At 43.1% G+C, this 24,104-nt stretch overlaps 1 protein-coding gene across 7 annotated transcripts in view; it reads right to left on the bottom strand.

The window, feature by feature from the left end:
• The window catches only part of CENPT (centromere protein T), an 803,389-nt gene that overhangs the window by 410,680 nt on the left and 368,605 nt on the right, over positions 1-24,104 (bottom strand). For all 7 annotated transcript variants that reach the window (XM_040328753.1, XM_040328757.1, XM_040328752.1 and 4 more), the window contains 2 exons: positions 20,392-20,461; positions 6,242-6,384 (listed from right to left, as the gene is read on the bottom strand). In XM_040328753.1, the coding sequence (XP_040184687.1) occupies positions 6,242-6,384; positions 20,392-20,461 (213 nt within the window). The remainder of the gene's footprint in view (positions 1-6,241; positions 6,385-20,391; positions 20,462-24,104) is intronic.

Here is a 24,104-nt window from a genome sequence, read left to right as displayed (position 1 = left end):
TCATGGGATACTGGGAGTCCAAATACATATGGGACAACAACCCATTCGCAAAAAAACTGGTATTATACTCACAATACATAGATGACATCCTAATTATTTGTAATGGCATCGACGAAGATCTGGAGGGATTCCTGACACACTGTGGTAACAACCTGTTTGGAATTTTCACACGTAGTGGACCAAGAATCACTAATATTCTTAGATCTAGAGCTGGGGGGAGATGAGAGCGGTAAGATACTCTCGAAGACCCATTTCAAACCAAGTGCAGGGAATTCATACCTACACGCCTAAAGCCAACACCATCCAAGATGGATCAAAAATGTACCCTTTGGCCAGTTCTGTCGCCTGAAACGAACTTGTACTCAGAAGGAGGACTATGAAGCACAAAGCCTCATTTTGAGAGAAAAATTCAGAGAAAAGGGGTATGGTGAAACACACAGAGAAAGCCTTCCAAAAATATCTCCAGCTCTATGAGAAGGATGGGTCAGCAATCGACAAAACCACGAAATATACTGAGAATGAAATATTGACGGCACGGTTTTGCACTAGATATAATAGTAGGGCCTCCACTATACAAAAAATCTTCAAAAGAAATTGGAAGATCTTGGCAGCAGATCCATTCCTGAAGACCTGTATCCCACCCCATCAGAATCTGGTATTTAGAAGACCAAAGGATCTGAGAAGCATAGTTGCCCCTAGTAGGGTTAAGAAAAAACATCAACAAAAATAAAGGATTGGAAAGCCCCTGGACCACAATCTTTGATCCAAACTGAAGTTACAAATGTGGTGTGAACACTTGCGGCAATTGCATACATATGCACCACAGAAAAAGATGTCATTGGGGCGGACGGAAGACGCCACATGATCAAACAATTCATCAACTGCGGAATTGCCTTTGTCATATACGGCATCATATGCCCATGTGGCCTACTGTACGTGGGACGTACATCACGTCAACTAAGGACTAGGATGAACGAGCACAGGAGTAGTATCTCAACAAAAAAGGACAAAGGCTCTATACCTAAACATTTTAGAGAAGTCCATGATAGCAAAGTGGAGGGCCTAAAAGTTTTCGGTATAGAGGCCATTCAAAATGGTTTGGATAGCGGGGAAAAATATCAAGTTCTCTGCAAAAGAGAGGCCTTTTGGATCTTCACCTTGGGTACTACATCCCATCTAGTAACTACATCCAACTAAAGTGGAATCCACCACTAGGGCCCCTTCCCCCCCCTCTTTTCTGTATGTATAAAAATTAAGAAACTCCATTAGATTAGAATGTAATATACATAAATTAATACAATATAAACTATAACAACTAAAACTATATGTCGCAATTTAAGCCATCAGCAGTGACGGCATTAGATATAAAAAGTAGTTATCATGCTAGGAAACTATATAGCATATATTGAGGGATATTGTAACAATTTAATTGTATGTTGTACATTGTTTTGTGTAGATGTCTAGAGGGTCTGCAGTCCCCCCACTAAAGCCAACATGTGGGGCTTAAGAGTATATATGCATTGGCACAAATGTGCACACAATCACTGATTCAGTGCTAGATTGGCACTTTCTATTGTATGCATCCACACTGAGGTTTCTGTGCCTAAGCGCACACATGTGCTTTCCTCCACACCCGATTCACATGTATACTATGTGCTGATATATGTATCTAATACATGTCTTCAACGATTTAGATATGGAATTGCATTTGGCACATTGGGTTCTGCAATTCCATCAGGCACCCATTTAAGTCGGGTAGACACATTCTGTTTTGTATCTTCTTTGGGGTCAGGTTGGTGCTAGAAGTATGTGTAAAAAATTGGCTTTACAATTGATTGGGACCTTTCACCCTCCTACCACTAGAGGGTGGACATCTGATGTTTTTCCTCCATAGGAGAACGCCACCCCTGAGCGGAAGTGACGTTCCAGCCCTCTGGTTGTGGAGGTTGAAGCGCTCTGTTTCCCCACTGCAAATAGGGAGACGTCAGATGTGCATCGCGTGCATGCGCACAAATCGCTGGAACGCACCCTCGTCCTGATATGGCGGGCGTGCGTTCCAGCAGACATACATGGAGTCGTTCGGGCGGTCCTTTGGAGGGTAAGCCCACTAGTGCTACCTTCACTTGGGCAATCAATTACAGGATGACATCCTGTTCACACAAAACCAATACAGACACACCTGCAAATTTACATGCCTGGAGTCAATGACAGATGACAAAAGTCTCTATGAGATGCCCACCCTAATTCAAGGCTGGACTAGTATGAGACCACCCCCATGGGAGGTATAGGTGCTCTGAGGGGTAGGGGTGTGTGGGGGAGGTGCCCAAGGTGAGCCCCCCTCCATTGTGGGAGGAGCAACCCACGACCCTGACCTATCAGCACAGGCCTATCCGTGCACATGTGTATATATATTTCCACAAGCACCACGGCGAGGGAGCATTGCAGACCACTAAGCTCTGAAGAAAGGGGTATGCCCCCCGAAACGCCTCAGCTGTAACATCGATTGTTGGTTCAAGTGATTATCGTGTTCCACTGATGTTGCTGGACATCTGTTGCACTGTCTTTTAAAGCCTGATTTTAAACTCCACATTGTGAGTATAATGATTGATTTTAACATTTGAATAAAATTCATTTTATCAGTATCACACTAGGTCGGTGCGCCCTCCGTTCTTTTCTCTTTTTATAGTTTTATGAATTCCCACGATTTTGGGGAGGGCTGCAAGACTCTAGAATATATATTTTAATTGAACTACACCACCCCATAGCACTTACCGAAAATACCAGAGCACAGGAGACTTAATTCTGTTTATCTGTTATGACCATGTAATTACCAGTTTTGTAAAAATTACCAAATTGTAAAAAGTCCTCTGGTGTTTAGGCTGCCAAATAGAGAGGGGCTGAAGTGGTTAAGGACATCCACCGTAAAGCATGTGGCGTGGAGTAAATCTGCCACATCCAAAGCAGAATCCCCTCCCTGACCAGAAAACTTCTTAACCAGTCACTTATCACAGTTCTTCAGGGAATGACAAATAGACATGTGCATTAGTTTCCGTCCAAATGCATTTTCGTCCGAATTTCGGGGACTTCCACGTTCGTTTTAACGATAACAAATGTACAGAATCTTAAATCCGAAAGATTCAACATAAAGAATGCTTTATTTTCATTTTGTTGCGTCAACAGTTCGATATAGACAGAAGATTTGACATGACGGTGAGAATAGCGATTTGTGTCTATCGAACCTGCAGTCGAACGTGCGTAACCTAACTCTATTAGTACAAGATTATTTGACAGAGAAAATATTTGACAACAAGAAGATTCGACATTATAGAGACATGAAGATTTGACGAAGCAGCTAAAAACATACGATCACCACAAACAGACATTTATGGTCAAATGCTCCGCCCATAGGTTATAGAAGAATTCTAATGCTGGTTGACTAGAAATAATAATAAATATAATTATTAATAGTCATACAACATTAGAATTCTACTATAGCTTGTGTGCAGAACATTGGACAGGAAATGTACCATTGCGGCATCGTACAGTTTAGCCGCTTCGTCAAAACTTCTTAGAACATTTGACGGACACCATAAGCCTTCAATGACAGATTTGACCCAAATTAATTTTGATTTTTGTACGACTGCATTTTTTTTACGAAACAAAATAAAAACGAATTTCGGGAGTAACTAAATAAATGTATTTTTTGGACGAAAACAACATTTCCGAAATTAAATACTTCAGTGTGCACGTGTCTATTGACAAATGCCATTTGCAGTTACAGTTGATTGCACAGCAGACCCAGCAAGGGCAAAATAAGCCATTAGTAGCAAATCCAGCTTATCAGCCCAGTCCTTAAAGTGACCACGGCAGAACTTTGAAAAGGATCCTCAGAACCTGGCAGTGGTGCATATGTGACCCCCCCCCCCCCACTCCGCTTTCTGGAAGGCATTACTTAATCCAAAGCGAACTGAAATCACTGCTAGGGCTTGTGATAAAGCAATACACCTGGCCCTGAAATAGCACAGCACTTCCGCAATGCAATGACTGCAATCCAGCTAATAGCAGCTATTACAGCCCAGACAGCAAAAATTGCAAAGCATATCACAGGGTCCCAGCCCAGTTCTGGCCGCCAATAACCACCAGCACAAAGGAAGTCACATGCCCAGCCAGATAGCCTGCTCTGTATCCCTCTCTGTAGCAGCTTCACAGGAGCCCCACAGGGATGCATCTTCCTTAAGCTAGATGACTGCTACTGCGTGGGCATGCCACTTGCACGTCCGCTGTGCATGCACACAGATGGGCCATGCCAGCCCCCACATGTGCCCCATGCCATCAGCCAGCTCAAAGAAGAATGGCCCATACCTGCTGACACGGACTGCTTAATCATGCCAAGAATGCAAAAAATGTATAATAATATATTATATATATATATATATATATATATACATACACAAAAATCAAATATTCACCTATCACAGTGGGCTTCAACACTTAAGGACCTTTAATGACTACCCCCTCCCTTTTCCTGGGGTCCACTGCCTTGGACCTGTAAAGCACCCTGCCGGGAAACAACTTGGTCAGCCAGACTGCATAGGGTTCTGTTATGCAGGGTCCATCGTACCATCCATATTAGCTACAGCCATCCGAAAGGATCCGTTTCCTGTCCCTTTATTCAAACTGTATAAAACTGTATAGGACCTGCAAAATACTTCAGAGTTTAGCACTCTCAGTGACCATCACCTTCAGGACACTGGAGAAAAAAAAACTGAATTACTTCCTGTATGTGAGGGGTTATATAGAGGAGGACTTCCGGTCTGTTTTTGGTCTGCCAATGTCCATTCACCTATAGGTGGTGCATAACCCAGATAGTCATGTTTATAGCCTGCTCTGTGTCCCGACAAAGAAACGGCTGCCAGAAGTGTACACCTAGAAGTCTTATTAGCATGTCGCCACTAGCCAAAGAGCAACATCCAGTAATGTGGTGTAAGAAAACATACAATTTGAATAGTTAGATGTTAAAAATATTACCTATAGTCCAAATACAGCCAGACATAATAGCTAGTGGAAAAAAATGAAAAAGTGTTAATTTCTCTATTACCTTTAATCTCAACTGCTTTTGTGCTTCGCATATGGTGTGTCTTGTAGGATATAATGTAGTGTATTCTATAAGACATGCATTGACCGGAACCAGTATTTAATAGGTACAGGGAAACCCCATCTTACCTAGTCCAAGGTACTGTTCAGGGACCATGCTTCACCCGTCACAGTGGGCATACCCCAGGAAAGGGTATTCAGGGTTTGAGTGAAATAGGAATGGATTATGGCCCTGGAATCGTATAGAACCATGTGGCCAACTACATCCTTGCACCATGGAAAACAATGAATACAGTATTAAGCGGCCAAAGTAAACATAAGGCAGTCAGATCTTAATAAAAGTGTGAGTCAAAAATTACAAAGAAAAATCAAAAAAGTCTTCACCCACAGAAAAAGTCCATCACCCAAAGACACCGACAAAAAAAATTGAGGCTTATGGAATGGATGAGGTTATACTCTAGCGGGCATTCACAGCAAAGCTTACATAATGTACAATCACCTGAAGGTAGTGCCATATAAGAATAGAGTTCTGTAATATATGATTAAGATTATAATGTTTCCATCTGGTTTTCACCCCATCTCTCACAGTGACTGTGGCAGGATGCACATTTCTGGCTCATGGATCTCAAAACTTGGTCAGAACAACTAAGATACTCTTTTTAATATTAGGCATGCAATTGTGAGTAAGATAACAGGCTTCTGGCAAAAATAGCAACATCACTGTGCTCTACCACTGGGGGTGATGCCTAAGTTTTATTATTAGGTGGAAAACGTCTCTCCCAGCTCAGAGGAAAAAGATATCTGCCCCATTTGATCCATCTTTACTGGAACGATATTACCCAATTAAAAGAGAATTGTGGGTTGTTTTTCAATCCACAAAAGGTAGCAAGACATGGGACAGTGGAATGTTGAATCCAGACTGTGGTGTTTCCTACGCTGAAGACTACAATCTATGAATTTGGCAAATGGCTAAGACGCACAAAGGTGGATGTATACCCTTATGCTGATCCCTGCATTTTTTTTAATGGTTTTTGATATTAAGTTCTCACAACACATAAACAAAGTTTAGCACACAGCTTGTTCCTAGCAAATGGATTTGAACATGCTGACAACAAAAATAACATAACAAAATAAAAAAATTCCTTGCCTTTTATGAGATTATACTTGTCTTCAACGCCTTGTTCAAAGTCACCTAAAGATACAAGGAATGCTTTATTTGGCTTTCGAAGTAGGGCTTTCTTGTTTGTGGATTGTGGATCAAGAGAAACATCTAAGTGATCCTGAAAAGACCTAAACATAAATATTACAAATGTCAAATTGTTAATGAGATGAAGAAGCAAACAATTACTAAAAAGAACAAAAACACAATTTTAATAAGATAAATAACAGCAATTTTGACTTGCCTGCAAATTACATATCTTGGAGTACAGTACAGGACACATATTCATAGACCCTGGGTCTTCAGGCGATTTGACACTGACAAAGCTTTTGAGGACACATCCCCTGAGCACCTCCCTTATAATCCTACCCCATTCTGTGAGTCCTCAGTTTTGTAACAAGCAATGCAGAGCAACACAGGAATGGAAAGGAGGGTGGTTGTGTCTTGTACTGTACTCCAAGATATGTACAGTAATTTGCAGACAGGTGTTAATTTGTCATAAAGATCCTTCTTAGAAACAGGCGCCTCATTGGTTTCCGATTGCAGGTACAACTGTGCATGCACGTGCATTCCTGCGTGCGCACCTCTGTTGGCGTCAGTCGGGCTATTTAAGCCTGCCTGTCACATGCAGTCTTCGCTGTCTGCTCTACAGCGTTGTGTGCTTTTAAACCTGATCTGATACTGTTACCTGAATTAAGACCTGGCTTACCTTTGATCATCCAGTTATCTGCCTGCATCTGACCTCAGCCCATTTGTGACTCCTTCGCCTGAACCCTTGTACCGCTGCTGTCTGCCTGATATCCGACCTGGCCTGTCTTGACTATTCCTGTATTGGTCCTATCTGTTCCTGGTTCTGATCCAGTCTGCTAAGCTGTTCCAGTCTGCTGAGTTGCTCCTGTTCCAGTCTGCTGAGCCGCTCCAGTCTGCTAAGCCGTTCCAGTCTGCTGAGCTGTCCTCTGCAATTCGGGCTCACATCCATCAGGTACGTGACATAATGCCTCTTGTTTTATTCGTACAGTAGAGAGCACAGGCAAAGTATTTATACACCCTGGGACATACCCAAGCAATTCATGAGAATGATAGCAAATAAATTAGGCAAAAAGAACCGTGCCAAAAAGTCCAACAAGTGTCCACGGACCCAAAATCTGCACGATTGGATTTCCACCTGGTAGAACTTTGAAAAGTATGAACGGATAAAATAGTGGCCTTACAAATCGAGGCAACCGATGTTCGATGCTGGAATGCCCAGAAAATGCCCACCGATCTGGTGGAATTGGTCCATAAAAGTGCAGAGGGCAAATTGTCCTTGAGAGGGTAAGCTCTAGAGTTCAGATTCCTTATCCGTCGATCGATAGTGGACTTAGGAGACACTAAAAGCTCTGACTATGTCCAGATAATGAAGAGAAAATTACTTTGGGTGCTTTGGAGCAGGGCAAAAGGATGTCATTTTTTTTTTTTTTTTTCATTAAGGTGGAAAACTACCTTGTTGAGGTTATTAGGTATGAAACTACCTTGTCCCAGTGAAGGATAAAGAAAAGCTCTTTAAAAGACAGAGCCGACAACTGACATATCTGACAGATGTGAAAGCTATAAAAAGGCCTCTTTGCAGGAGAGGTCATCTAAGAGGACGTGCCTGATGTTTTCAAATATATATATATTTTTTTATTTTTTTTAGGGAAACCAAGTGGAGGTCCCAAGGAAGAAGAGGATGCTGCAAGGACGGTTTGATATCAGATACACCATTAATATAGGTATTGACAAGGGAGAGGGAAGATCAGGGTTTTTAAAATATATATATATATATATATATATATATATATATATATATATATATATATATATATATATATATATATATATATATATATATATATATATATATATATATATATATTATACAAAACCTGTCCTTTCAGCATGCTTAAGGCCAAGTTTTGGTCAAGACCTGCATGTATTAAGGCCACAATGTGATGCACAGGGCGATTTCTGTGATTGAAGTTTCTATGTTCACACCAGGCAAGGAAGAATTTCCAAGTACGAGAAAAGACCTTTCCAGAAGTGGCTTTTCTGCTTTTAGCAAGGTAGGACTAGACTCAGAGACCCATGCATCTCTCAAAGTGATTTTTTTTTCTAACCTGCTTTGTACAATGGTATTGCACAGAGAGGCCCCGGACCACTTCTGGGGTCCCCTGTCGGCGCTCTTGGCTCCTTTCTTCCAACTGCCATTTTCTATCGTGGCACTTGTAAGGGCTTACTCCCAGTTGAGGTAGAACTTGCACTGGGGTAGTGCAAAAATCATAGTTTAGCCTGAACTGAGACCAAGGAATTATCAGAGCATCCAAACCCAGTGCTAGAGGGTGGTCCTTAGTCTTGGCCACAAACAGAGGTAGCTTGTTGAACCTGGAAGCTAGAATGCTTACAAGTGGATCCCCCCCCCCAGGTTGAAGATGGCTGGGTGAAGGGCCAATTCCACTTGATCCAAGTGATGACAACTAATAAGTCTGCTTTCCAATTGTCCACTCTGAGATGTAGACCACAGAGATGTCTGGATATCAAGTCTTTGTCCTTGAGATTATCTGGCATACTTTTTTCAAGGCTGTGAGACTCCTGGTAACCCCTGATGGTTGATGTAGGCCAGGACTGTGGCATTATCTGACTGCACATTGACTGAAAACACTTGCAAATGGAGGGTCCAGTGTTGCTGAGCCAACCTTATTGCTCTGAGCTACAGGATGTTGATGGTAAACTTGGAATCCACAGCTAACCATATTTCCTGAACCATGAGGGACAGGAACACTCCTACCCAACTTGAAAGACCGACATTAGCTATTATCACTTTCCAGTGATAATGAAGCCAAGACTTCCCTATTGATAAGGCTGGGATAGAGATCCATCAAGTTAGGAAATTCCTTGCTTGGCTAGACGGGAGACTGAATAGGTCTGCAAAGCACAGGACGATGAGGAGGTTAAATTGGGATATGAAAATAGACATCTTGAATGCCTTCAGATGCCAGCTATTTACCTTGTCTCAGAGAGGCATTAACCGAACTTGCAATTTTCAATGCAAAGTTTCATACTTTTGAAGGTATTGATGGATTTTAAGTCCAGAATATGACAAATGCCCCCCTGTTGGACTCTTGTACTGTGAACAGGTTTAAATAAAACCCTTTCAACCAGTCTTGTGAAGGTACTGGCACAACTACCACCTGGGACACGAGATGGTTCAGGGCATTCTACAAGTCTGACTGTCCTTGGTTGATTTGAGAGAATAAAGGATAGAGTTTTGAATCTATTTTGTACCCCTTTGAAACCATTGATTGAACCCACAGGTCTGGTACACCTGTGACCTAGAGAGAGGCAAACTAGAACAGACATCAGTTCCACACTTACAAGACAGAGCAAACAACTGACATGTCTGAAAGAGTAAGGACTTTGTACACACGATCAGTCCATCCGATCAAGCTGACTGATGGTCCGTCACGGCCACACACCATCGCTTAATGAACCGATCGTGTCAGAACGTGGTGACGTAAAACACAACGACGTGCTGAAAAAAAAAACAAAGTTCAATGCTTCCTAGCATGCGTCGACTTGATTCTGAGCATGCACAGGTTTTTAACCGATGGTTGTGCCTACTAACGATCGGTTTTGACCCATCGTTTAGGCGTCCATCGGTTAAATTTTAAAGCAAGTTGGCTTTTTTTAACCCAAGGTTAAATAACCTATGGGGCCCACACACGATCGGTTTTGACCGATGAAAACGGTCCATCAGACCGTTGTCCTCTGGCTAACCTATCGTGTGTACGAGGCCTAAGGGTGCTGCTTCTTTGGGAGAAGGTTTTGAGGAATACTTGCTGGGTTTGTGTGGCTGAAGTCTTGCACCAAAAGGAAGGACTGAATTTAGGTTTAGAAGTTGAAGTCTGAGTAGCACAGTTAGATGCTCTGCATTTTGTGGAGGTAGAGGCTTTTGAGAAGAGGGGTTTTGGAACCTTCCCTCCTGTGAGACGTTTTCTGAAATTGACAATTGCCTCTCCTAAAAAGACATTTGCCTTGAGAAGATATATTTTTAAGGCACTTTTAACAGGCAACTTCAACTGTTCAGGATTTGAGCCAAAAGATTCTGTACATGATAATGGGGATTAGGGACATTGTGAAAAATTGTCTTATCACATGTTCTAGGGTATCTACACAAAAAAGCATAACAAAGGTAATTGCTTTAAACACTCTGTTAAGGCGTGGTTGTTCATCAGCCACGTTTGTGGCAGGTTGACACACTAATTTCAGCAAGAGATGGTTAGAGCGCTGGACCATATTTAAAGTGGGTTTCAGACAAGACATTTTTTTTATCTCAATGCATTCCCTGCATAAAAAATGTATCAATCAGAGTGGTGTCCTTCCGCAGCCAACTCTGCACTTTTTTCCCCTTAACACAGGTCAATGGCTCCTATTGCTGGCAGGAGGGAGCAGGGGGCGAGGCCCAGATGTGCATATCTATAGATGTACACAGCCCAGCTCGAGAGTGAGCCTGCAGGTATGCCCCCATAGCAAGTGGCTTGCAATGGAAACACACACAGAAAGGAGGAGCTAGGAGCACCGACGGGGACCCCAGAAGAGGAGGAAGAGATTGGGGCTGCTTTGTGCCAATACCAGAGATTTTTAGCAAAGATTTTGGGAGAAAAAAACTTTTTCAGAAGAGATCTAATCGTCATAGATTGCCTGTTATATTTGTTATCAATGGAGAATATATTTCTAGATTTTGCAGGTCTCTTTGTACCCAAAAGGGCATGGCGAGACAGAGGAGAATAAGGTTCTACAATGTCAAGTCTTCTGTGCACAGCAGCAGAGCATATATTCACATGAGCAAGCATGTTGCTTAAGCTCCCTCTTCAGGTATAAAAATGTGTGTGTGTGTGGGGGTTATTTAATGCTATTCTATCCTACTTATTTACTACAGTATGTGCTTATTCTGTGTCTGGCTTGTCTAGGGCAGGAATATCGGTATCCAGCATAGTCACTCTAAAGTGTTGTGCTGACCTTCAGAAGAGCAAATGTTCACCAGGGGCTTTGCCGTGGCTCCTTTATGCCTCGTCTCCATCACAGCCATGGGTGATGGTATTCTCATGGGGAGTACTCCAGTCATAGGATGTGGAATACAGGGTAGTCATGTCCAGAGAGATTACACAACAAACTCCTCATAGTGAAAGGGTAGAGAAGGCAACACATTACTTTATAAGGGCTCTAGGGAGAAGTGGTGGCAAAGTGTGAGACCAGTGGTGTGATTCACCTGATGTTCTCTGTGGTTGAGTTTCATTGCCAAGTTTGAAAAGTTTACACTTTAAAGTGAATACTTTCCACAATGCTGAACTGAACTGTATATAAAATCCAGGCTTTTCCCATCTAGGTGGGTATATCCCCAAAGGGGTCTTAAGGGTCCGGGTTCTACAGGGATAGACCATGGCCCTGGACCTGTATAGCACCCTGTGGCTGACTACAAGTTTTGGGAAGTGTTATCATAACAGGGGGATTTTAATTATCCAGACAGACTGGGTGGAGGGAACCACGTATTTTTAAACTAGGCGACGGGGGGGGGGGGGGAGATTCCAGAGATAGACATAGTCAGCGTGGAATATAGTCCAGAGGGTAGTATTGGGGGCATTAGTGGTAGGTTGACTAAAGCACATAAACTCAAAAGGTAAGTATAGTAACAAGTCCTAGTTGCAATCTCTGAACACCCAATAAGAGGATAGTATGCTACCGGTCTAAACTACTTGGCATGTTCACCAATGCCAGGAGCCTGCTGTACAAGATGAGTGAACTAGAGATACTGTTGTACGAGGATGATTTGGATTTTGTGGGAATTTCAGAGACCTAGTTCAACAGCTCTCATGGTTGGCTGGCAACCATTCAAAGGTATACCCTTTATCACAGGGATAGAGAGGGTAAAAAGGGGGGAGGGGTATGTCTATATATCAAGAATAATGTACAAGTGAATGTGAGAGATGACATCACTAGGGGAGCTAGGGAGGAGGTGGAATCCCTATGGGTAGAGCTCCAAAGGTATTGTCATGATCAAGGTTCAGGCTCAAAGATCAATTGCTACAGCAGATGCAAGACTACCACTGACCAGCAGGATAGGTACACAGGCCTGGCAGATGACACAGGCTTACCTGAGGTGCAGTCTAATGCCGTGTACACACGGTCATTTTTCAGCATGAAAAAAAATATATAGTTTTTCAGCATGTCTAAAAAACAAAGTTTTTCCAACTTCATCATTATAACGATGTTGCCTACACACCATCGTTTTAAAAAAATTATCTAGAAAAGCGCGGTGACGTACAACACATACGACGGCACTTTAAAGGGGAAGTTCCATTCGCCTTTGGGCTGCTTTAGCTGATTCCGTGTTAGTAAAAGACGATTTGCGTTTTTGTCTGTTACAGCGTGATGAATGTGCTTACTTAATTTTGAACGGTAGTTTTACCAGAATGAGCACTCCCATCTCATAACTTGCTTCTGAGCATGCACAGGTTTTTTTCGTTGTTTTAACCCACACACGATCATTTTTTACAACCCGAAAACGACATAGTTTAAAACGACGTTAAAAAATGCAGCATGTTCGGAAAAAAAATTGTCGTTTTTCAGAACCTGAAAAATGATGCGAAGCCCACACACGATCATTTTAAATGACGTTTTTGAAAAACAACGTTTTTTTCATGCTGAAAACGGATCTGTGTACTCGGCATAAGTGCTAAATGGTGTTCACCAGAGCTCCTGATGTTGGAGATGAATTTTGCTGCGTGTTGGCACCAGGTCGCGGTCCTCAGGATTGCCCCACCAGGAGGTGAGCAATCCGGGATTCAGTAGCGGATGAGCAGGTAAGGATCAAACAGAAGCGTGGTCAGTAAACAAGCCATAAGGTCGGTAACAAGTAGTTGCAGGTAGGGATCAGGCAAAAGCATAGTTGAGGAACAAGCCACGGGTCAATAACGAGCAGTAGCAAAATATGGACAGCAGCAGGGACGACAGGAGCGAGATACAAGCTGGAGATTGCACTTCCTCCTTGTCAGAATATTGTGCCGACACATTGCGTATATCAGGAAGTTCGTGGGAGGAGCAAAGATTTCCAAGGTTCAGCTGAAATCAAGGTACAAGCCAGGGTTGTCTAAAGGATCTGACAAGACACTGTCCCGCATCTCTGATAGTGGTGTCTGGCAATGAACCTTCTCACCGAGCTGAGGTCCCAGGTTCAAGTCCAGGTCCTGACAGTACTCCCCTCCTCCCAGGACATCCACTGGATGCCTTAGGCCCGGTTTATGGGGGAACCTCTGGTGGAATTCTCTTGTTAATCTAGGAGCATGAACATTCTGCTCAGGCTCCCAAGAATGTTCTTCTGGCCCATATCCTTCCCATTGAACCAGATATTGCAATTTGTTCATATAGATCCTGTTATCAAGAATTTTCTCCACCACATGATCTTCTTCACCCTGTACCTCAACAGGTGGAGGGAGTAGAAGAATTTTTCCAGAAAAAGTATTTTTGTGAAACGGTTTGAGTAGCGATATGTGAAACACAGGGTGAATCTTCATACTGGCTGGAAGTTTTAGGCGAAAGGCGACTGGGTTGATCTGGGCCGAGATCTGGAAAGGTCCCACAAACCTTTGTCCCAACTTTGCAGATGGAACATGAACCTTCAGATTTTTAGTAGATAACCAAACTTGATCATCCACATGAAAGGTAGGAAGTTCTCTGCGATGTCTATCTGCAGCCTTCTTGCAACTTTTGAGCTTCCCTCAAAGTCTCGATCAATTTCTCCTGGATCTCCTGTAAAGCAGTTAATCTGTTGGTAACAGTAGGAATTGGAGATGAGATAGGGAGATCATGGATAAAAGCTGGATGATGCCCAGTGTTTAGGAAAAAAGGGATCTGAGAGGTGGAGCCATGTTTAGAATTGTTATAAGCAAACTCTGCTGTAGGAAGATAGTACACCTAGTCATCCTGAAGATAACTAACAAAACATCAAAGGTACTGCTCTAACATTTGATTAGTCCTCTCGGTCTGACCATTAGACTGAGGATGAAATGCAGAAGATAAATTGATTGTTACTCCTAGAGTTGAGAAAAAGCTTTTCCAAAATGTTGAAGAGAACTGTACTCCTCTGTCAGAAACTACATCTTCTGGAATTCCATGTAGTCTAAAGACTTCTTGAACCATCAATCTGCAGTTTGTTCTGCAGAGGGTATCCCCTTGACTGGTATAACGTGAGCCATCTTAGTGAAGTGGTTACCAACAACCAAGATAGTGGTCATTTCTTTAGAGGGGGTTAATCAACCACAAAGTCCATATAAATGTATCCCCATGGTCTTGATGGGACAGTGAGTGGCTGGAGCAACCCCAAATGAGAAGCTTGGGGTGTCTTATTGTGAGCACAGACCAGGCAAGAGGCTACATAACTTTTGACATTTCTTTTGTACCCAGGCCACCAAAAGGAACTGGATAAAAGTTCCTCTGTCTTAGAAACTCCAAAATGTCCAGCAAGTTTGGAGTCATGAACCAACTTGAGGACTTCAACCCGAGCAACATCAGGTACATAGAGGTGATGTGCTTAAGTCCAGAAGCTGTTTTTGTACTCAAGGATGATGTCCATAGGAGGATTTTTGAAGAGTCGTCATTCTTGAACCCTTCCTTGAGGAGACTCAAGAATGCTTTAGAACTTGTGGCACTTAGAAAGTTCTTTTGAGGCAGGACTGTGTATTCAGAATTGTCTTCCTGGAGAGGCCCAGACAACATTCTGTAAAGGCTCTGTTGAACGGGAGTGAACCGCAACTGCGGTTAGCAAGGATTTCAATGCACTTCTCTATGTGAGAATTCAGTAGTGGACCCCAGGCGTACAATATAACCTTATATACAGTTAGAGGAGGTAACCAGAACATAAATTAACATGAGCTAATTGACTAATCATTTACCCAGACCCATACCATAGATATGACCTGTGTCCCAACATTATGAATGAGTCACTCTTACAATTAACCCATTGAGTTCAGAATCAACAAAAAGTAAATAGTTCTTTACAGATATCCTGGAATATATTGTGGATAATAATTACATAATAATCCCATCTCAGGTAGTCCAAGATATAATTTCTCAGTCATCCTATGCCCCTAGTGGACATAGGATGATTTTACACATAAGAGGGTCCGGGGATGTCCCGGGGGAGTCTGTCACATATAGTATACACTTGAAGATTCCAATGCACAACTGTATGCAAGTGATTATCAGTTAAACATAGCTTTGTGCATTAGGCCACAAAGGGAGAAGGGATGAAATATGTCAACCCTTAGCATAGAAAAGTTTAGGGCGAACATGTTTAGTAACTTAGGGCATAGGCCCATAAACAAGTTATAACTTAACTTATGTCAGGCACGTAGTTAGTAGGATTAGTGGTAACAACTAGTAATTGCATAAGAGAGGCATATATAGCTCAGGTATTTTGAGAGTGTATGTCCCTTTAAGATACTCCACATCAATAGCCAACAGGCACACCAGTCAGTCTCAAGCAGTATCTTAGTATCCAATAAGCCAGAGTTAAATACAGCAATGGTTAGCAGATGATCCTGAAGCACTACAAGTGAAACAATGGCTACTTATGCGTTTGCAGAGGAAGTCTTGTTGTAGTTCAGCAGCTAAAGGATTGCGTGGTTTAGGGATCCAAGAAGGAAGGTGTCTTTAGGGTGTGCAGCGCAGATGCAGGAGAGGATGGTTTCCAGCCTGGGATTGATGGTACCTGTAGTCCATTATGGCAGGCATCCAAGATGGCATGAGTTGCAGGCTGAGGATTTGTTAGCCAAGCCGGCTACTGCCGACAATAATAGAACAACGTTTTTATGTTTGAAGAATGCCTTTATAGGCAGGAGCCAGGTGCAGTGCATAAGCACCGATTCGAGACACCGGCGTGATTCTTGGCGCAGTTTCGCGTTCCACGGTGGAACGCATGCGGCGTCGGGCGATGGCGTCATCGCGCGGTCGCCGTAATGCGTTCCAGCGTGGAACGCACTACAGTAAACAGACGGGGCGAGGAGCGCCTGTTACACATTTGTGTTAAGGCAACAGCCTTACCATTCCTTGACCCAGGTCGATATGAGATAATAAAATTTAACCTAGAAAAGAACAATGACCAACGTGCTTGTCTAGAAGGCAATCTCTTGGCAGAACGAATTAATTCCAGATTCTTATGATCTGTGAGAACTGTTACAGGAAGCATAGCATGCCTCCATCCAGAAAATGCTTCCTTATCTGCCAGTAACTAGTAATTCCCAATGAGATAATTTCTTTTGACTGAAGACATTAAAGGAGTTGTAAAAGGAAAAACATTTTTTTTTTTGCTGAAATGACTGTTTACAGGGTATAGAGACATAATAGTTAACCGATTCCTTTTAAAAACAATTACAAATAGATAAAAATCAATCATATAATGTACCTGTAGTTTTTTAGTTTCGTTTTTGCATCTAGTTTCGTTTTTGCATGTTATCCTGCCTCTGTGCTATACAGAGCCATAGAGCAGTGATGGTTTGGAACATGAAACTAGAATCTCCCAGTATTGTGGTCATCGGGAAACAGACAACCAGGAAGTGTCCAGAACAGAGAAGAATTACAGCAACAGCAGAGCAACAACGAACAATGAGGACATGAAACCAGGACTGCAGTAAGGTAAAGGAAGCTATTTAGCTAACAAAAAATTCCTTTAGTGACCCTTTAAAACGAGAGAAGTAAGCACAAGGATGAAGCTGCATCTTTTCACTGTGTCGTTGAGAGAGGATAGCTCCCACAGCAGAGTCCGAAGCATCCACTTCCACTATAAAAGGTAATTCAGGATTGGAATGTACCAATACTGGTGCAGAAGTAAAACATGTTTAAACTTTCTAAAAAGCAGCCTGTGCCTCAGATATCCACACAAAGGGCACCCCTTTCTTTGTTAGCTGGGTAATTGGAGCTATCACCTTAGAGAAGTTCCTTATGAATTTCCTGTAAAAGTTGGCAAACTCAACAAATCGTTGGATTTCCCTAATGTTTCCGGGGGCAGGCCAATCTACCACTGCTTTAATCTTCTCGGGATCCATGCTCACTCATCTGGAGAAATATACCCAATAACTGGATCCGGGCTTGTTCAAACTCACATTTCTGCAGTTTGATGTAAATTTGATTCTGCCTTAATCTTTCAAAGACAGTGCAAACATGCTTGCGGTGCTCTTCCAGGTTATCGGAAAAGATAAGGATGTCATCCAGATAAGCAATGACAAATTGGTCCAACAGATCTCCAAAAACATTGTTTATGAAGTGCTGAAAGGTCACAGGGGCATTGCAGAGACCAAAAGGCATGACCAAGGACTCAAAATGCCCATATCTGGTTCTAAAGGCGAATTTCCATTCATCTCCTGGAGGAATACGGACCAGGTTATATGCCCCCCCCCCTGTAGGTCAAGTTTTGTAAACTTTGGCAGAACAAAGTCTTTCCAACATTTCTGAGATAAAGGGGAGTGGATAACGGTTTTTAATAGTGAACTTATTCATGTGCCTGTAATCAATGCATGGACGCAAGATGGAGTCTCTCTTTTCAACAAAGAATAGGGCTACTCCTGCAGGAGATGTTGTTGAGTGTCTACTAAAGCCCTTTTCTAAATTTTCATCAAGCCACTCCCTGAGCACTTTTAATTCAGGTTCTGACAGATTAAAAAGGCGGCCGAAAGGTAATTTGGCCCCTGGGAGCAGATCAATTGGGCAATCGTAAGGGTGGTGAGGAGGTAATTGAACTGCATTTTTCTTATCACAGACATCCGGGAACACATGGTATTGTGGAGGCAAGTTGTCATATGACTGGGTAGTTACCACACCAACTTGCAATTCCTTGACCAGCAAAGAACTTGTTTGGTAAGATTCCATACAATGTTCCTTGCAGTGGGAGGATGTGAAATCTATGGTCTGTGTTCCCCAGTTGATAAAGGGATTGTGAGTGGAGAACCAAGGATAGACCAAAACTGACTTTTTTGCGCTGCTGGGATCCAAGTGGTATCTGCCATCCAACGTCTGAATTCAGCTGTATACTCAGCAACGAAGGGTTTACCCTGCCGTAAACTATGCAACTTTACTTCAACAGTAGTGCAGCGGTTGGGATCATCAAAAAACTTGATTCAGCGCATCCTCAAGTCTGGAAATTATTCAGCATCTTTTTCAATATAAGGGGATGCCCAGGCTAGAGCTTCCCCAGTCAGGAAGACTAAAAAAATTAGGAACTGTAAGCAGCCATTCACTGTGGAACAGTCCAAGCCCAACCAATCCTGGGTGAAGGAAGCTCCTGCATGAATACTAAGCACTCACCAAAACCGAAATGAATAACCGTGTGCTGTAGATTAGTCTGATGAAACTTGCACACCTAAAATAATGAAAGGAATCTCCTGCAAGCCAGTGTAGCCTAGTTGCTCAGCAAACAGCAGGCTTTGATGGCTCATGGTATTTTAGGCACAGGGGGGGGGCATGGACCTCTCTGCAGTAATGAAAGGAGGGGAGCCGTTTAACAATGTGGATTGATGGACAAAAAGTGACAGCATGTGTAGAGCTTGATGGCTATCTTGTCACTATGAAAGAACACAAAACAGACAGGTATGCGCACGATTATCGAGTGAAACCCGACCAGATAAAGCGAGGCTTGGTAGTCTGTGCAGGAGAAGTGACACAAAATAGAATCAGACAGAGCAACAATTAACTACTTAACCCCCGGACCATATTGCTGCCCAAAGACCAGAAGACTTTTTGCGATTCGGGACTGCGTCGCTTTAACAGACAATTGCGCGGTCGTGCGACGTGGCTCCCAAACAAAATTGGCGTCCTTTTTTTCCCACAAATAGAGCTTTCTTTTGGTGGTATTTGATCACCTCTGCGTTTTTTATTTTTTGCGCTATAAACAAAAATAGAGACAATTTTGAAAAAAAATAATATTTTTTACTTTTTGCTATAATAAATATCCCCCAAAAATATATAAAAAAACATTTTTTTTCCTCAGTTTAGGCCGATATGTATTCTTCTAACTATTTTTCGTAAAAAAAATAGCAATAAGCGTTTATTGATTGGTTTGCGCAAAAGTTATAGCGTTTATAAAGTAGGGGGCATTTTTATGTCATTTTTATTAATATATTTTTTTGACTAGTAATGGCGGCGATCAGCGATTTTTTTTCGGTATTGCGACATTATGGCGGACACTTCGGACACTTTTGACACATTTTTGGGACCATTGGCATTTTTATAGCGATCAGTGCTATAAAAATGCATTGGATTACTATAAAAATGCCACTGGCAGTGATGGGGTTAACACTAGGGGGCGGGGAAGGGGTTAAGTATGTCCTTGTGTGTTCTTACTGTGGGGGGGGGGGGGTGGCCTCACTAGGGGAAACACTGATCCTCTGTTCATACATTGTATGAACAGAAGATCAGCGTTTCCCCCGCTGACAGGACCGGGAGCTGTGTGTTTACACACACAGCTCCCGGTCCCCGCTCTGTAACGAGCGATCGCGTGTGCCCGGCGGCGATCGCGCCTGCCGGGCACACGCACGGGAGTCGGGGGCGAGCGGGGGGCGCGCGCGCGCCCCTAGTGGCGGCTGAGAGAGAGGACGTTATACTACGTGCTCTCGCCCAGCAGAGGCAACTTGCCGACGTAGAACGGCGGTGCGCGGTCGGCAAGTGGTTGAACAAGCGGGATAACGACCTGAGCAGAGGCCCTGACAACCCTGAGTGCTGAACCCCAAACAGCCCTACCAGGAGACATCTGACAACTATGGCTGCAAGATATCTAGTCCCCCCCACACACACTCACACAACCAGCAGATGAATAGAGAAACCCCACTGCTGCTGATGAATAACATTCTGGGTCATGCAGCCACAACCCCTCACCAGCCTGACAGCGGCTGTCCTTCCACCAGCACGAGGACTGATCAGCCCAGCAGAATCCCGGCCTCTAAGGACTTCCCATGCATGCCCAGCTGGCTGCACCCCCCCACGGCTGCTGCATGGCAATGACGATGACAGAACACACACACACACATCCATTGCCTGACTGATCAAAGATATACAATAGTAAAAAGAAAAAACATCACCTTGTCTTCACACTGGAATTTACTAATGAGCTACGCTCTTCAACATTGTCTTTCAGTTTACTGCTGTTATCTGAAAAGAAAAAAAAAGTGTTGATTTTACAAGGCAGAATAAATGCACTTTGGCAATTTGATACTCATTTCAGTAAAAGAGAAACTTTCATAGAGCAAAGCAATTTTCAGGAATTTTCGTGCCATCAGTTTTTCCCCTCTATTTGCAGAGTAGTTGTTAATCTGCCAACAAATAGTCTAACAGCAGTTCCTAAAATGTAACAATCAAAAAATTGTCTTGTGCCGTGGATATATTCAAACATGTGTTCAAATAATTCAAAGCATGAAGTGCTCATACACTGATGAGAAAAAAAATGCTAAGTGCAAAAGAGTAAAATAATCCATATATATACGTACACGTAAAGCTGCAAACATGTGCATTCCTAAATTATATTATTCAATAGTGCCAAGTATGGTATACAGATTGAATATTTAAAATTAAATGGCCTATAATTTTGTGCAAAGCATAAAAAAACTCAAACAATGTTCATTCAAAATGAACTTGCCTCCATTCCCAGTTGATGCCTTCTGAGAGGAAACGCGTCAGTTCGGAGATAGTAGCGTGATGACAGCACATGCAGACCGTTCTGCAGGCGGCCGCACACAAGGAATACATTTTCTGCCCAATCTAAACATCTTCGGTATAAGTTCAATGTTGTTTTTTTAATAAAACCAGTTCATATACAGTAGTGCACTATAAGCCTTCTCTGTTTTCACCATTACACGCCGTGGGATATGCAAGCTTGGATCCATTAAGGCTGGCTGACTACCCACCTTCAGGAGGTAAATTTACACACACGCTGCCGCATATGATCTCTTAAGCCTCGTACACACAATCAGTCCATCCGATGAGAACGGTCTGAAGGACAGCTGTCATAGGTTAACCGATGAAGCTGACTGATGGTCAGTCGCGCCCACACACCATCGGTTAAATAACCGATTGTGTCAGAACACGAACATGTAAACCACGTACGACAGCACTATAAAGGGAAAGGCCAAAACCTTTGGTGCCACCCTTGGCGCTGCTTTTGCTTATTCCATGTTACCGTGTGTTATTGAAAGTTTGGTTAGAGCTTTTCAGTCTCCTAGGTTTGCAGATCGTATTCTCGGGTTCAGTTTGTTCTTGTGGGTTCGTATTTGGCATTCAGTGCTTGCAGTCAGGTCGTTTTGCAGAGCCTGCCTGTCCGCTCGTATCTGTTTTTTCAAGTGCGTTCTTTACAGATCTTTCTGTCTTTGGGGTGCGTTCTGACCAGCCGACCGGTTTGAAGCCATGTTGGAGGCGCGTTATCATGCTCGAGTTTGTGCTGCATATGGGCTGTCTTCTGCAGTTCATATTGTTGGTAGATCTGTGGCCGTGAACAGGGCGAGGAGGAGTTCATGGGCCAAGAATTGGTTGCGCCAGCATGAGCAATTCTCTTATATGCCTCTGCTTAGGGAAATCCAGGAGAATAATCCTGAGCACTTCAGGAACTTTCTCCGTATGACGGACCCCGTTTTCCACCGTCTATTGGAAATTCTGTCCCCCTTTATAACGAGGCAGGACACTGATGTGCCAAGCCATCTCGGCCGAGCAGAGGCTTATTGCCACAGTGCGGTACCTGGCGACTGGGAGGAGCCTGCAGGACCTCAAGTTCGACAGGCATCTCCCCCCAGGCGCTTGGGATCATACTGGAGACGTGTTCAGCCATCATACAAGTGATGCAGGAGGAGTATATTAAGGTTAGCTTCCTCCTTAACATCACAATCTATGTCTTTAATGAATGCTAATGTCTTTTATTTCTTGCATTATTCCCTAATTACCATGATTGTAATATGCTGTAAATGTCCCCTTTGCCCCCATGCATGCAAGCTTTGAATGGTCCTTTTTTGGCCTACATGCATCTTTCCCTTCACTAACCTGTCCAGCATGCTATCCTGGGCCCAAACACACCTAGCCTAGTCTGTTTCCAACCTGATTTTTGTCTGCTCCATTGTAGTCTGCCCCCCCCCCCCCCCCCTTAAAATGTATTCCAATGTATTTTTTCTCATTCAATTTAGGCAGAGTGCTACAGGTTTTTTTTTTCTGGGCCTAAACTCAGCTAGAACCCCCCCCCCCTAAAAAGGTTTCATGGCCCATCAGAGGGGTGAGGAGTCTGATAAGTGGGCCTTTTATTTTTGCCATGAAATACTCACTCCAATAATAAATGTTATACTGATGTTGGACAAGGAAGTCTTTTGTATTGTGATTGCAATGTTTATGTGACAAAGTACTATTTTTTTATTGTTTGACCCCACAGCTTCCCAATTTGCACAGCGGTGGGACTTCCCGAACTGCGGAGGGGCAATAGACTGGAAACACATCCGCATAGTGCCGCCATCCCGTTCGGGGTCATACTATTTCAACTATAAAGTTAATAGTATCGTGTTGATGGCGGTGGTGTTGGCACAGTACGATTTTTTGTATGTGGACGTGGGGAAGAACGGCCGGCTGTCTGATGGGGGAGTGTTCGCGCAGACGGAGTTTGCCCAGTGTCTACAGACTGGTGGTCTTGCACTGCCACAGGATGAAGAAAATTTGAATGGACTCCTGTTCGTTTTTCTCGCGGATGAAGCTTTCGGGCTTGGACCTCACCTCATGCGGCCGTTTCCCAAGAGAGCCCTAACCCAGGAGAGGAGGGTTTTCAATTTTCGGCTGGCCAGAGCCCGGAGGGTAGTCGAGAATGCCTTCGGGATAATGGCCAGCCGGTTCCGCCTGTTCCAGACAGCCATACACATGGCGGAATATAAACTGAACACTATTGTTTTTGCCTGTTGCATTTTGCACAATTTTTTACGCAGGCACTCACAGACATACCTAACCAACATTGGGCCTGAGGCAGGACTACCCTCAGATACCTTTGTTGGGCTGGACACTGGTCGAATTGGTTCGGCCCCCCAATCTGCTCGTCATGCACTTCGTGGGTAGGGGGGCCATTGCTATGCCAGACCATATTTCTTTCTAATTCGGCCCAAAAAATAAATAAATAATTTGACCATTGGAATTATACAGTTGTTTGTCATTCTTGCTTGGGTTTCTTTTATCTGTCTCCCTGGTTCTCCAACTAGTGAACTTGTAGTGCCAAATGTATTTCTCTGTTTTAGTAAATAACCATAATTGTCACAGTAATCACTCACTTTTTTAAATGTCCAAACTGGTATTGAGCATACAGTAGAAAGAAGAAGCCACACAAATGTTTTTTTTTTGGTTGGGGTTTTATCCTTATCCTGTGCACAACTTGTGCGTTTTTGTAATTTTCAGGTATCCCATATTTTTTTTTTTCTGTGCACAACTTGTGCGTTTAATTTTTCAGGTAAAAAAAAAACACACTTTTTTTTTTTGTACGAAAACCAGGCTTTTTTCAAACAAGCAAATATCTACAAACAATGGAACTTACAAAGTTCAACCTTATTAGAAACACATGTGATGGGGTGATGTCACCCCGGAACAAGCCAAAATTTGAAGATGCACACATTTTGAGCGGCAAAATGGGGATTTCTACCCTGATCCCATGCCAAATGTCAACATGTGCTATCTGCCATCATGGGTGATCAATGGATGTGTTTTGGGGGTGCAAACCCTTCCTCTCACCTACTTGAGTAGCGAGGAAGGGGTTGCACCCACAAAGCACAGATTATCGATATCCTGT

The sequence above is a fragment of the Rana temporaria genome, chromosome 11 (genome assembly GCF_905171775.1).
Source record: "Rana temporaria chromosome 11, aRanTem1.1, whole genome shotgun sequence".
NCBI classification, from domain to species: Eukaryota; Metazoa; Chordata; class Amphibia; order Anura; family Ranidae; genus Rana; species Rana temporaria.
This window is presented reverse-complemented; position numbering and strand designations above follow the sequence as displayed.